Here is a 15,264-nt window from a genome sequence, read left to right as displayed (position 1 = left end):
CCACGTGCACTGGAAGCTGCCAGGTGGAAGAGGCGTGCACGGTGCTCATGCGCATGCCAGGCTGCCAGAGTGAGCAGGTCACAAAGACTGAGGGCTTCACATGGGAGGGAGGTTTCTGTGCTGACAAGCAGAGGGGTCCAGAAGGGTGTTGGGCAGGGGCTGGCCCGGGTTTTGCACAAGGGGCCCTGGGGGGGGGCAAGTGGGACTTGCAATACGCAGCCCTTGTGGGACAAAAGTCTGGCTCTAGGGGGTGTCCAGGAAGTCCTCTTCCTCTCTGGAGCAAAGCGGGAGGGGTCCAGGGCTCGCCGGTGGGGGGGGCCCCACGCGCAGGGGAGCCACAGCCGCCCGGGCCTTGCTCTGGGGCTGCCGGCTGGATTGCTGTGGACAGGAGGAAGGGAAAGGCGGTCAGTGGGGGGGGGGCGCAGAGGGGCTACTCCTCCTCTCCCACCCTCACGAGTCCTGCCAGGAACACAGGCAGGCTCACTGGGGGGTGGGGGTGGCAGCACTTCCACAAGGGGGGGCCCAGGGGCAGGAGGGGCCAGGCCAGATAAAAGTCCAAGCCCTTAGCTTTTCCAGTTGAAAAAAAGACGGGGCTGGCTGGCTGGCTGGGAGCGGCTGCCTTTTCCCGGGGCTGCCGGCCCCACAGCTGCCCTTGGGCATTTGCTCCCCAGGGTGGAGCCCCGACCGATGCCTGCTGTGCTGACCGTGATGCCGCCTTGAGCAGGCTGCCTGTGGTGCATCCCCCCCCTCCCCCCTCCCCGGGTACCTGGCGGGGCAGGTGCCGTCCAGCCGTGCGCTGTGGTCTGGAGGCCTGCGACCGGCCCATGCTGCTCCTCAGCACTCTGTACAGGTGATTCGTCACGCACAGGGGGTTGTAGGCAGGCTCCACCGGCAGCCCCTCCAGGATGCGCTAGAGGAAGAAGGGGAAGGCCAAGGGTGGGTGGGGCAGTCCTTTCCCGGCCTGCCCTGTCAGCCCCCAATACACCCATCCAGTCCCATCCTGCTGTGCCACACAGCCTGTGCCCCCAGAATAGGAGGATGGCGGGCGGCAAGGCTCCAGGGCCCCGAGAGGGGCCAGTGCCGGCTGAGGTGCCCTCTGCGGATGGCCAGAGGCCAAACACTGCACCGTTCTCGTGGGTGACCTTGGGGTGCCGGGCTGGCTCTTATCACCCACAAGAGCAGAGGGGGCCCCCAGGGTGGTCCGGGGGCTTCCTGCCCGCTTGCCTCCATTCGGCCGAGTGCCTCTTTAGGCAGGTCTTCGGGGAGGAGGGGGAAGCTGCAGGGCATAAGGAGCTCTCGGACGGCGACAGACTGCAGCAGCAGCGAAGCGGAGTTGGAAGGCAGGAGGACCTGGTAGGAGTTTGCCGAGGGCCCCCAGCCAGGACCTGCCTCCCAGGGCTCACACCGGGCCAGAAGCACCCACTCCCGTCTCTGGAAGAGAAAGGAAACCACAGCCGTCGGTCACAGTGCTGACAGTGGCTGCTTCACAGCATCGGTACGGTGGGGTCCCTCCTCCCTTCCACGGGGTGCAGATGGCACATTGTCTGTCCCTGACAGCAAACGACAGGATTACGCCTTCTGCAGGCTCTCGGATTCTTGGGCCCACAACGCAGGAGTCTGAGCCAGTTTCCCCATGAGACACCTGGGTCTGCCTGCCCTTAACTGGTAGAACCAGGAGGAGCAGAGTTGCGAGTTCCCTCGAAGGGCTGGCAGACGCCAGCCCTGGCCCCACCCGGCCACATCCCACCGGCTGTACTCACCCACAGGCAGTGGCAGAGGGCCTGGAAGCTGTGCTGGTTGGCCTCCAGTTCATCCCAGTTCAGCTGCCAGCAGCTGGTGGGCCGGATGATGAGAGGGCACCCGAAAAGCACCGAAGCACACAGCCCTTCCGCCTTCAGCGCCCTGCAACAGCAGCTCTCACCAGCAAAGAGGACGCCTCCGTGACCCCCACTCCCCTCCCACCTCCACTCCCGACCAGGCAACCTGGCCTCTGCAGGCTGGCCTGCTGCTGGGCCACTGCCATTCACGTGCTTTGTCTGTGATGGATGGGAGCGGGGTATATTTTAGGGATGCGGTCGGCTGTTTCTCAGGGGGAATGAATCCGGCTGCTCCTGGCGGCCCACCTGTACTCTTGTCCAACCCTGCGAGGTGCAAGACCTGGGAGAGCCTCAAAAGGGGGGGTTGTTGGCTCATGGGTGTGCCAGGGGAGCACATGCCTCTCTGCCACTTGCCCATCCTCAGTGCCTCAGACTGCCCACACCCTTTCCCTCAGCATTTGCCCCATCTGAGTGGTGGTATGGTCTGCACAGGTCAAGCCCCACCTGGAGTCCTGTGTGCAGTTCTGGAGGCCTCACTTCAAAAAGGATGTGGACAGAATGGAGCGGGTGCATAGGAGAGCAATGAGGATGACCAGGGGCCTGGAGACCCAGCCCTGCGAGGAAAAGCTGAGGGACTTGGGAATGCTCAGTCTGGAGAAGAGGTTGAGGGGGGGGGGGCAGGATTGCTCTCTTGAAGTATCTGAAGGGCTGTCACTTAGAGGAGGGCAGGGAGCTGTTCCTGTTGGCAGCAGAGGACAGGACTCGCAATAATGGACATAAATTACAGGTAAGGTACCGGCTGGACATTAGGAAAATGTTTTTTACATTAAGAGGGGTTCAGTAAGTGGAATCGGCTGCCTAGGGAGGTGGTGAGTTCCTCTCATTGGCTGTCTTCAAGCAGCAGCAGTTGAATGAACGCTTGTCAGGGACGCTCTAGGCTGATCCTGCCCTGAGTAGGGAATTGGACTAGATGGCTTGTGTGGCCCCTTCCAATTCTGTGGTCGATGGAGAGCCAGCAAAGGGCAGGGAGCCCTCTGTGGCCCCGACAAAGGATGACCACAGGGAGTGTTGACTCTCCCAGGAAAACTAGGATCTTGGTGGGGTGAAGCAGAGCCAGACTTACGCACAAAGGCAAGGAGCCCCATCCCAATCCGACTGCATGCCTGGCCCAGGGGCTACTCTGTGGGGTGGTGACAGAAACCGGGAAATGGGAGGGGGGAACCACATCATCCAGAGCCTCAGCTGAGCAGACCTGCCCCTGCCCAATGCTGGGAGCCGCTGCCAGCCCCTCTTCTGCTTCCCTTCTCCTCAAGCCCTGCCTGCGCTGAGTACCTGACCACCCGGAGTCTGTGTGGGGGCATGCCATGGCCAGCCCTCATCCAGAAGGGGCCTGTGGCTTCGACTGGGTTTCCCGGGTTGCTGCTGCTGCAGGCAGCAGGAAGGAGCGCAGGACTGAGGAGCCTCTCCTGGACGTCGCATTTCACACACGCTGGAGCGACAGAGGACGCCGGGTGAGCACGGGGAGGAGAGCCCAGGCATGCCCCCCCTTGCCTTGACTTGATGGGGGGTTGGGGCTTCTGGGTTTTGCCAGCTGCCTTGAGCAGGGGCTGGAGAGGCCACCTGCAAGCATTCTGAAACCAGTGTGGGATTAAGCACCGTCCTGGATGGCAGCACCGGACAATGGTTAGCAGTTACGGTGGCACATGGGACCTCCCCACTGAGAGGCAGGATGGCTCTCTGCCTGGGTCCCTGGGGAGAGGGTTGCCTTCATTGTGGAAACGGGCTGCTCTGGACAAGACGGGCCTTCCATCTCATCCTGGAAGGCTCTTTGGACATCTTGTTGTTTTGGTGGGCCAAGCCCATGCCGGCCTGCAGCTCCCACAAAGACCAGGACGGCCACCCTTGTCGTGGGCACATGGCCAGCTCCAGCCCTGCCCACCCCCACCCCCCGTGTCAGCGAGGCTCAGTGCTGCGGGAAGGCAACTCACCTGGGCTGGCCCCGGCTGCGCAAGGAGGCAAGAGGAGGTGGAGGTGCTCTTGGTCTGTGCCGCAGTCATGTAGCCAAGCTTTGAAGAAAGTCTCCAAGGCCAAGCGATCGTTCTCTATGGCCTGGAGGTCAATGGCTGTGCCCAGGAGCATGGCGTTCTCTGCAAGGGAAGAGAGTCAGTCACGTGCCAGGTGCTTCATTAGAGCCACGCACTGCAAGTTCTGGCAGGATACACCAACCCTCACTTGCTCAGTTAGGACCCGAAGAGCCAGGCTGGATCCAGCATTATCGCTGGAGAAGCAAGTTAATGCAGCTGCAGCCCCCCTCCCACCGAAACACGCACTGCTTTCTCCCAGCTTTGTTCAGTCCTGAAGGTGGCTTCCTGCCTTCACTCGGCCTTATTGGCCACACATATTCATGCAATGGTAACATCAAGACTAGACTCGTGTCATGCGCCATACAAGGATCTGTTCTTGAACTGAGCTCAGAAACTTCAGCTGGTACAGAATGACGCAGCTCACTAGGAGGAGTACGTCTACTACAACTGTCAAGCAGCCTCTGGCTTGCTTACCAGACAGTTTCAAGGTTCAATTCGAGATACTGGCTCTCATTTTCATGGCCCCCCCTTTTTTCGCCGTCAAGTCGCAGCTGACTTACGCCGACCCCTGGTAGGGTTTTCAAGGCAAGAGATGATGGGAGGTGGTTTGCCATTGCCTGCCTCTGTGACACCCCTGGTATTCCTTGGAGGTCTCCCACCCAAATACTAGCCAGGGTCAGGGCTGAGAGTGTGTGACTGGCCCAAGGTCACCCAGCAAGTTTCCATGGTGTGGGTAGGGATCTGAACCTGGGTTTCCCCAGGTCCTAGTCTGACACCTTCACCACCACACCACGCTGGCCTTGGACCCTACATATTTGCAGGGCCGCTTCTCCCCATATGCTCCTCCCATGAGAGCCTCACTGTTTTTTGTGGCTTCAAAATTTCCAGAGATGTTAATACCTCTGGCTTCACTGGAGTCTCCTTTCCTATGTCTCACATTGGATGTGCCCCCCAAATCTGAAAAGTCACTTTGCATTTCACCAATGTTTTTGTTCCAAGCCATGCTGTCTTGTGAAAACAGTTCCCCGTGAGCTCACCCAGGTTCACTTTCCCACCTCTTTTGAGCTACAATTTTTTTAAAAACCTACTCTGCTTCCAGGGCACTCAGCACAGTGTGCGTCCCATTTTACCCTCAAAACAACCCTGTGAGACGGGTTCAGTACGGAAAGAGTCCCCAAGTCAGCGGTGAACCGTCCAGGCATTCAAACGCTGGAGCTCTGGCTGCCCTACAAAGGGCAGCCTGAATAGGTCTCTCTTCCTGATCAAGGGCTAATAATCTGGGAGTGAACAAAAAAACCGTTTCCTCTGCCACAGCTCCAAGTTTTCCTTGGGTGACCACCCTGCTGGGAGAAACGGTGTATTCAAAGGACTTTCCCGTGGTAAATCTCCCCATCTGCACCCCTAGAAAATGAAGCTAAGACCCTCCTGACTTCAAGGAGCAGAGACAGGGAGATCTGCCTGAGCTGGTTAGCAACAGGAGAGTCGATGATACAAGCATTCCTGCCACTGACCAAGGAAAGAGCAGAAGGGATCAGCCAGAAATGCCGGAGGAGGCTCAGGAGGCTCCGGACCAAGGAAGGGAAGAGACATTGTCTGTCTCCGCTCCAGCAGCCCAGAGAAAACCATTGCTGTTGTTGTTATTAATTCCATTTCTAACCTGCCCTTTCCCGACCACTATTAAGGCATAGTTCCCACCCCATCCATCCAAAGGAAAAATCACCCACAAAAGGAAAGCTTTTTAAGCAGAGGCTAGATGGCCATCTGACAGCAGTGCTGATTCTGTGAACTCAGGCAGATCATGAGAGGGAGGGCAGGAAGGGATGGAGCCAGTGCTCGGCTCTTGTAGCCCTTTCTTGCATGCCCAGGGGAATGCCAATCACCACTTTGGGGTCAGGAAGCAATTTTCCTCCTGGCCAGGGATCCTGGAGGTTTTTTTTTTTTTTGCTATCTTCTGGGCGAGGAGTAGGGGTCACTGGGGGTATGGTGGGCGGAGGTAGTTGTGAATTTCCTGCATTGTGCAGGGGGTTGGATAGATGACCCTGGAGACCCCTTCCAACTCTATGACCATTTATGCTTGGTAAGTAGCGGCGCATTCCAGGCTGAATTGCCCCGCATATTTTTTTGAGTTTTTCATGCTGAACCCTCATTCAGGAAGTGACTGAGAAGCTGGCGCATACCTGCTTCGCATTTCTTAAGAGCCCCTTTAACGCGACCTTTTGTGTTTGCTCCACCTCCACCGCAAAGAATCCCCTCAAGCAAGCATGCAAAATCACAGCTGCCATTAGCTATGCACATGCTAATGACTATGCAAATAGGAATGAAGGAGCAGGCGAGTGGGGGTGGGTGGAATTTCTCCTTTTGCACCGGGACCGTGAATAGGCATTTTAAAGGTCGCATTTTTAAAAAGAGCTTTGAGCGAGCATCAAGACCCTGCATAAATGGCCTATGATTCTATGAGAGTGAATGAAGGAGAGCTCTGGCCAGCAGGTGGCAGCAGAGGCCCAGATTGGTCCTGGCATTCATCCCGGCATGGCCTTTTCAGTCAAAATCCTTCTCCGGATGGTGATAATCCACCAAGGGCTGAGCTGCTGGTGCACTCGTCTTGCGGTGGTTTTAATTTTAACTCTGCTTCTATGTGCTATTATTCTGGTCCTGGCTGTTTGTCTTTCCAGCGCATCACAGGGACACAATTTCACTCTGGAGGCAACTCACTCATATGTTTGCTGTCCGCAAGGTATTTTATTTGCAAGGACTGAGAACATGAATTGCAGCCGCTGCACTGAAAGTGGGCTGTGACGGTACTTCAGTCCAGGAGCAGAGGAAGCGCCTCATAAAGTACCCGACTGAACCTCCCCCCCCGCCACGATCTTTAGTGTGGCTGGATGCAAACAGGTAGAGCTGGACACCCCCACCCCACATACACACACATCCCACCCCACCCCCAGAACCTTGGCTTAATGTCCCTCACATCATGCCTGGCCAAATGTGAGAAATCCAAACTGCATCCTGCTCTCCCTCCTCTCTGTTTTTTTCCCTGCCCTCTCTATAACTCTTTCCCCTCCAGGTTCATGCTGCAGCCCGGAGCGGATTTTGATTGGGAATAAGACTCTTGCGACCCTGACTGCGCGTGTAGGGAGAGGGTGCTCTTTCCTGCAGTTCCTCATACATGTGGAGGGTAAAGATGGCGGGGATTAACCCCTCTTTCTGATGGCAACCTTGAGGATCTCAAGCTGTCATGGACAAAACAGGGGTTTTTAACATTTGGGGGACTCTCCAGGTAAGGAGAAAACTGAAAAGACAACCCCCCCATGCACACACACACAAGCAATCCAGGAGAATGATCAGAGCTGGGCTGGGTGTGCTGTGGGGGGGGGGGGGGTGGCAGGGCCCCCCAGACCTCATTCCTCCCCCCTGTTCATGATGCCGGATGCCTTTCTGACTGCTTGGGAATCCCGGTACTAGAGGGATTCATGAGGCCTGGAGGAAAAGCGCTTCTTCCAAACAAAATGGATCACAGTCCTGGATTCCTTCAGCTGCTGAGTGAGACAGATCCTGGAATGGGGCAGAGGGGTCTTGAAGTTAATATAGGGGGGGTGCATGCTTCAAACTTCTCTCTCCCCCCCACACACACACACTCTGCCAGACAGCAGGTCAGCTGGTGGTTTTGATACAGGCAATGTTGATTTGTGGACACAAAAGCTGCCATTTATGAACAACCACTTCCATGTTGGTTGGTTGGTTGGTTTGTCACCTGCATTTAAGAGCAAATCTTAGCCTAGTGAGTGTGAATTTTTGGATTAGAATACACAATCATATAAATGTGTGCATAAACAACAACGTAAGTAGAGCAATTGTATGTAGGGAGGTAGTTGTGAGTTTCCTGCAGTGTGCAGGGGGTTGGACTAGATGAGCCTGGTGGTCCCTTCCCACTCTGTGATTCTGATTCAATTGCATAAACCCCATGTTAAAAAAAAACTCACATAAGGTTGGACACAGAGCTTCATGCCCCCAAATTGGTCATGGTTCTGGGCGAGCGTTCCAAACCCAAGTTAGAGAATCCACTTGTGTCTACTCCAGCCCTGCAGATCTCTATCCACACTGGGACACCTCAACTCCAGTGTGAGAACAATGGAAAGTGAGCCAGGTGCACAGAGCTTTGGTTGTGCAAAGGATGGACCAAGCGGATTAGACGCTGCCCATCGAGGGGGGCGGTACCTTCCTCCAGCAGACACTTAAGCAGTATTTGTAGGGCACGTCATTGCACATACAGAAGATTCTACAGAGGCGAGACCATGAGTCGGCCGCCAGCCTCGGTCAAGCACACCAGGGCTCCCTGCCCTCTCTGCCAGACTGATGTACACATGAAGCTGACTTATAACGAGTCAACCATCAGTCCATCCATGTCAGTGTACTCAGACAAGCAGCGGCTCTCCAGGGTCTCAGGCAGAGGTCTTTCACAACATCTGCCAGGTCCTTTAACTAGAGGTACCAGGAACGAACCTAGGACCTTCTGCATGCCAAGCAGGTGCTCTGCCCTCAACCTGGCCCCTCCCAACCCCGTGCAGGCCTTCCCAGCACCAGCTCTGAGGATAGGCAGTGGCTCGCGCCAGGGCCTCTGCCACCCATTTCCAACACTCACCGATGCAGTTGGCTTCTCCTCTGGCACGGCCGAGTCCCTCTGCATCTGACGGGTCCAGCAACGGATCCCTTCCAATCATGACCACTTGCAGCTGGTGAAGACTGACCAGGTCAGCGCCCTGCAGCCCAGCCTCCAGTTGCTTGACCATCTCTGTGCCAACTTGGCCAGTCAGGACTGTGATCTGGAAGAGCAACCGCGCTGCAGTGACTCAGGGAGAACCATCCGTGCGTTGTGCCAGAGTTGCCGCTTTGCCCCAGGGGGTCCCACTCAGAAAGGGCTGTGGTTTCCCAACGATGTGCCAGGCAAAGGGTAGGCCTAAGGCAGCGGGTGGATTCCCTCTCCAAACACTGAAACAGGGAACACCAGCGAGCAGGATCTGGCATCCTGGGCACAGCTGCACTGGCACCATACTTGGCACAGGAATGATTATGACAGTGTGATGTCGTGGTTTGAATGGTGGAATGTCCTGGGTGCGAGTCCCCGCTTGCAAAGTGGTGATCTGGGGCTGTTAATTGTTCACCAGGCTGTCCCTGAACTTCAAAGGGACAAACTAGATGAGACTTCGAAGTGTGGCAAATCCTCACTCCAGCTTGGCAACACGGTGCGGGGGTGGAGGAGGAAGGCGACCCTCCTCTGCCCACACCATGATCGCAAGCCAAACCGGGCCCCTGCAGACTTTTCAAACATTTCCCACAGCGGCTGCATGGCTGAGGGGGCAGCGAACCCCTGAGACACATCTCAGCTGGCTGAAGGTAATTGCTGTGCTGTTGATTGCTGAGGGGTGGGGCTGAAAGTATTTAAACAGGGTCTGCTTGCCAGAGGCGCGAGCCTTTGGCGCGAGCCGAAGGGCGAGAGCACAAGGGCTCTTAGCCTGGCGGTCTGGCCTGGGGCCCTGTAATATTTTTTTTTGTGTGCTGAGTGTTTTACTTTTTCAAGGAGGGAGCATTGACATAAGGTTTGTCAGGGGAACTATCAGAGTAGCCTAGGGAAGAAACTTCAGCAATGGATCACAGCACTGTGGCTAGTGAGGGAGCTGAGGCAGTAACATGCAAGGTCTGTGGCATGTTTGTCTTTTTACCTGAGGGTAACATTAATTACACTTGCAGCAAGTGTAAGTTGGTAGCCCTGCTGGAGGAGAAGATAGGCAGGGTCTTGAGGCACGCTTGTCCACACTCCATTTTTTAAAGCAAGGTGAAGAGTTAATGGACAGAACTCATTAAGCTCTCTTTAGCGAGCAACAGAAGCAGGAGAGTAAGGAATCTGAACAAGCGGAGGTACAAGCAACACAGGAGGAGGATGCAAGGAGGAATGTGGCCCACAGGAGTAGGAAAATCAGGACACATCCTGATCCTCTCTTGCTCAGCAATCGGTTCCAGGATCTCCCAATAGATACTGATTCTGGACCACTGGAACAAGGGCTATCCCCCCAAAGCGTGGAAGAAACTTCTCAGGCTCCTGTGCATGAGAGGACTCGATATTCCGCTCCACAATGTAGGAAGAGGCATGTTCTCATAATTGGGGATTCCCTACTGAGGGGGTAGAGTCTAAAGTATGCCGACCTGACTTGTTGTCCCGAGAGGTCTGCTGTTTACTGGGTGCACGCATCCAGGATGTGACAGAAAGGGTAGGAAGACTCATCAAGACTCATCAAGAAAGGGTAGGAAGACTCATCAAGTCCACATGAACGACTCTTGCTCGTTCATGTGGGAACAAATGATATTGCCCAGCACAGCCCAGAACGTATTAAAAGAGACTACATGGCTCTGGGTGAGACGGTGAAGGACCTGGGGGCACAGGTTGTGTTTTCATCTGTTCTGCCTGTTGAAGGTAGTGGCTTAGGAAGGGAAAGACGAATACTCCAAATTAATGACTGGCTGCATAGGTGGTGTCGTCAAGAAAGGTTTGGATTTCTGGGCCATGGCTTACGCTTTCGAGAAGAAGCTCTTCAGTCGGGGGATGGTTTACACCTCACGAGGGTAGGAAAAAATGTGTTTGGTGAGAGCCTTGCAAACCTGATCAGGAGGGCTTTAAACTAAATCTTATGGGGGAGCGAGACAACAACTTAAAGCATTGTATGCTGACAATACCTGGAGACGAGAACAATAAAGATTTGCAGGGAGTAGCATGTATGCAAGTGTCAGACTCCAGGACCTCGTTGCATCTCAGGAATAATAAACTTCGCTCCAGACGTTGCAGAGAGTTTTTAAAAGTTTTATTTAGAAAGCAAACGAGTTCAGTGGTCTATACAACTTAAGGTTAGAATGGAGAGGGAGATTTTACAGATCAGCTTTATAGGATGCACACACTAGAAGGGTTCCGGCAAAATCACACCTAGAGATCAGAGTAGATTTACAATAGGAAGGCTACTTTGAAATGAAGACATCGGAGCCTCTGGCCATAGCACCTCTCTCCCAACCTGAAGAGACTTTCCCACAGGACCAAAAGGTGTGTGGGGGGGAAACACGGAGCTTGCTATCCGGGGCTCGACTGCATGCCCTCGCTGACAGCAAGGAAACATAAACTCACAGGTAAGTACAGAAACGAAAACCACGGGGTACATAAACCATGGATTCCATTGTCTGTACACTAATGCGCAGAGTATGGGAAATAAGCAGGAAGAACTCGAAGCCCTAATACAGGAAGGGGATTTTGACCTAATAGGCATTTCTGAAACTTGGTGGGATGTCACTCATGATTGGAATATTAAGATTGAGGGGTACAACTTGTTTAAAAGGGATAGACAGATAAGAAAGGGGGGAGGAGTAGCACTGTATGTCAAAGATGTGTACACTTGTGAAGAAGTACATGAATCTGAGCATGGTAGTGCAGTCAAGACTCTATGGGTAAACATAAAAGGAATAAGAAATAATCGTGATATTCTGGTGGGGGTCTGCTATCGACCGCCAAACCAGGCAGAGGACTTGGATGGGACGCTCCTAGACCAGATCACAAAGTTCTCAAAGAGAAGGGATATGGTGGTCATGGGAGATTTTAATTACCTGGATAAGTCCAACGCTGCTAAAAATGCAAGATCCAATAAATTCCTGACTTGTCTTGCTGACAACTTCCTATTCCAGAAGGTGGACAGGGAAAAAAGGGGTTCTGCTATCTTAGACTTGATTCTCACCAACAGGGAAGAACTGGTCGATGAGGTTAAAGTAGTAGGCACCCTGGGTAGTAGTGACCACGTACTCTTGGAATTTAAAATCTTGGGGAAAGGAAAACCTATATGTAGTCAGACATATAGGTTGGACTTTAAAAGAGTATTTTAACAAAGTTAACCTTATGCTAGGTAGAATCCCATGGTCGGAAATACTTAAGGAGAAGGGAGTTGAAGAAGGGTGGGTGTTTCTTAAAAATGAAATACTGAAGGCGCAATCCCAAACCATCCCTTTGAGAAAGAAAAATGGGAGGAGCCTAAAGAGGCCAGGGTGGCTCCATAAACAGCTTTTTAAAGAGTTGAGAAATAAAAAAGACTCATTTAGGAAGTGGAAGGAGGGCCTTATAACCAAAGAGGAATATAAACAAATAACTAGTTCTTGTAGGGAGAGTGTTAGGAAAGCTAAAGCTCAGTATGAACTTAGGCTAGCAAGAGATGCTAAACGCAACAAAAAAGGGTTCTTTTCCTATGTACAGAATAGGAGTAAGAACAAGGACAAGATAAGCCCATTGCGTGGACCAGAAAGTGAAATTGTAACAGGAGATGAAGAGAGGGCAGAACTCCTCAATTCCTACTTTTCTTCAGTCTTTTCTCATGAGGGAAGTGGTGCTCAACATGGCATAAACCAAACATGTGATAAGGGAAGGGATTTGCAGCCTAGAATTGGCATTGGGGTAGTGCACAAACACCTGGTTTCTTTAAATGAAACAAAATCCTCTGGGCCAGATGAATTGCACCCAAGGGTACTCAAAGAACTTGCAGATGTAATTTCTGAACCTCTGTCCATTATTTTTGAAAAGTCTTGGCAAACCATTGAGGTACCAGCAGATTGGAGGTGGGCAAATGTTGTCCCCATCTTCAAGAAGGGGAAAAAGGAGGATCCGGGTAACTACCCATCAGCTTGACTTCTATACCAGGAAAAGTGTTCGAACAAATCATCAAACAGTCCGTCCTTGAGCATTTAGAAAGGATGGATCTGATCACTAAGAGCCAGCACGGATTTCTCAAGAATAAGTCATGTCAGACTAATCTTATCTCCTTTTTTGAGAAAGCAGCAGCACAGATTTATGACGTGGTTCAGCTGGGATGGGAGAAGGGGAGTTGCCAGGCCAAGCTGGGGCAGTGTTTGTGTGTGTGGGGGGGTGCAGGTATTGCAAAGGGGTAGTGGGGAGCCATTCATGAGTGTCATGGGGACGGGGGCGGGGTGGATGCCATTCCGAACCACACCCACGTTGTTTGCTGCTGCTTCTTGGCCGGGACAAGGTTTTGCACCTTCATGTGGGAGCAGCTCTTGGAGACAGAACCTCCATTTAGATGGGGCTCCCTTTTGCCAGAGAGGACAGAAGGCGTGCCCGAGTGTCAGCAGGGGTGGGGGCAGTTCAGAGGTGGCTGCCGAACTCCCCAGCTTGTGCTGCGGGTCCAGGGAAGGGAAGCAGAATGGAGTATGGCTGGTGGGACACCGCAGCTCAGCCCTGGGTTCATCTGTGGGCTTTCCATGCCAGCCTGGCTGGCACCGGGGGGTGGGAGGTCATCTCTTTGGGCAAGGCTCGGCAGCAGCTGGACTGGGGGCGGATGGGATGGCTTCACCAGCAGCGAGTCCTGTGAGTGTGTGACACCAGAAGAGACGTCTCACTTTCCTCTGTTAAGTCCCAGTTCCCCTGGGGCCCCCAAAGCCCTGGGGACAGCTCTGTTTCTGCGCTCACTTGCCAGCTCCCACCCTCTTCTTACCTCAACGGAGGAGCTGTTGAGGGGGGCGCCTGCTGCACTCTGCCTGATGAACTGCTTAAACTGCTGCAGCCCATCCTTCACCGCCTGGGTCACCGCCTCCTCCCTGGGCGGAAGCGCCCCTTCGGCTGGGAAGGCACGGAGCTCCGCGAGGCCTCTCTGGATGCGGGCAAAGCCCCCTCTCACCGGCTGCAACCAGGGGAGAAAGGAGCCACTGTTAAGCTGCCCGGCGAGAGGCTGAGAGCCGAGAGAGGAGGGCCCCCGGATTGCCCGGAGGCCCTCCTGGCTTCTCATCCTCTCGCTTGCCTCCTTGTCAGTGGCAGGCGGTGCTGCTTAACGCAGACCACCCTGCTCCCTTTGGCTGTGTGCACAGGGCACCACGCTGGGATGCCAGGAGCAGTGCTCCGTTTGTGGGCAGCATGCCAAACCCCAGGAGTGACGGGCATGCTGAGACCAGGTCTACAGAGCTACAGAGGCCTCTGAAACCTGCCAGGGCTGGCCAGTGCAGGCAGAGGAGAGGCCAAGTCATTGGCTGAGAGGAGGCTAAAGCAAAGGTGGGGACCACCACTGCTGCCAGGCGAGCAAAGCTGGAGGCGCCTGGCTCAGGATTGTGCTCTGTGGCCCATTCACACATGACAAAGTCTGGACTGCCTGCCAGGCGTGTGTGGGCAGCACCTTGCTGGGAACTTGATTCCTAGGCCCGACATGGACCTCCAGGACCACGATGCCTGGCGGAGAGGGCTCCAGCATTCCCCCAACCCGGACCAGCCTCGGGCTCACCGGCACAGCCCTCCCTTTACGTACAGAGGCTACGAGATTCAGAGCCCAACGTGGGGGCCTGCCACACCTTTTGTGGGCCCCAAATGATGGTGGAATGAACCGTGGCATGCCCAGAGGGCCCGAATCGCCCTGCCTTCTGCTATGTTAACCGCAGTGGCAAGTTCCAACAGGGCAACCCTGCCTGCTCTTCCACCTGCTGCATGACAGTAAACCACAGAGCTGGTTCCCACATAACGTTTTCCTCTCAAGGCAGGCACCGTGGCTGACTTCAAGTACGGTTCGCTAGCTGCGTTTCGCTTTCCATCTGTCTGGCCGCACCCCCTGCTCTGCTGCCCTGAGCACGCCAGCTTCCCAGCAGGAAAAACAAACTACCTCCGCAGTGCGGACACGTCCCGTCCCAGTGGGGATCGGCTTGGCTTTGCCCGACCCCCCACCCCCCGGCCTCGCTCACCACAAAGGGCAACAGGCACTCCGGCTGGCTCTGGGCCACGTAGATGCTGAGCTGGGGGATGCGGGGAAGGCCCACCAGGCTGCCAGCCAGGGCCAAGATGTTTTCCAGGGCTTCACAGGTCTGGCGGCAGGCGTGGGCCCAGTGAGGGGCACGAACGTCCACCACGAGGATCCGCCAGGGCTGCCGAGAATGAGGAGCAGGGCTTTCGCCAGCAGGTCCCCCTCGCCTTCCGAAGTTCATGGTGCCCCAGGTGAAACTGGAGTTCTGGCTGCCTGCCTGCGAAGGGAGAAGCACAGACAAGAACGAACATCACGCACACTCGCGCACCCTTCGTACTGTGGCAATTGGTCTGAAGGAATGGTCCCAGACTTCCAAGGCTTAGATTCATGAGTGTGCATGAGCACCACGCACCCCACACCCCCAAGCCACCTGGCTATTTTGGCTCACTCATTGATCACAGCCCGGGTCAGACACCCACCTCCCTACTTTAGACATGCTCTACTAGCTCGTTGTGGAAGAGGAAAATTAAGACTGCAAAGTGTGGCACTGACTTACTTTGAGATCTCTCCCTTTACAAAATCAGAAGGCAGCGTATGTTTGGGGGCCAC

The 15,264-nt window shown here is 54.7% G+C and overlaps 1 protein-coding gene across 1 annotated transcript; it reads right to left on the bottom strand.

The window, feature by feature from the left end:
- Positions 1 to 243: 243 nt before the first annotated feature.
- M1AP (meiosis 1 associated protein) lies at positions 244 to 14,896 on the bottom strand. The gene is made up of 9 exons (XM_056855906.1): positions 14,657 to 14,896; positions 13,429 to 13,614; positions 8,541 to 8,721; positions 3,806 to 3,964; positions 3,150 to 3,306; positions 1,761 to 1,902; positions 1,225 to 1,431; positions 767 to 910; positions 244 to 378 (listed from the first exon to the last, which is right to left on the bottom strand). The coding sequence occupies exons 1-9, from the start codon at positions 14,894 to 14,896 to the stop codon at positions 244 to 246; spliced, it is 1,551 nt and encodes a 516-aa protein (XP_056711884.1).
- Between the last annotated feature and the right edge of the window lie 368 nt (positions 14,897 to 15,264).

The sequence above is a fragment of the Euleptes europaea genome, chromosome 9 (assembly GCF_029931775.1).
Source record: "Euleptes europaea isolate rEulEur1 chromosome 9, rEulEur1.hap1, whole genome shotgun sequence".
NCBI lineage: Eukaryota > Metazoa > Chordata > Lepidosauria > Squamata > Sphaerodactylidae > Euleptes > Euleptes europaea.
The sequence above is the reverse complement of the archived record's forward strand: the minus strand, read 5'-3'. Positions and strand labels throughout refer to the sequence as shown.

Excerpts from the sequence above, each read along its gene's own strand:
- M1AP (XM_056855906.1), bottom strand. The coding sequence starts at position 14,896 with ATGAACTTCGGAAGGCGAGGGGGACCTGCTGGCGAAAGCCCTGCTCCT. Across the intron at positions 3,307-3,805 it reads CGCAGCCGGGGCCAGCCCAG|CGTGTGTGAAATGCGACGTC; the intron begins GTGAGTTGCCTT and ends CTGTCGCTCCAG. Across the intron at positions 379-766 it reads GACGGCACCTGCCCCGCCAG|CAATCCAGCCGGCAGCCCCA; the intron begins GTACCCGGGGAG and ends TCCTGTCCACAG.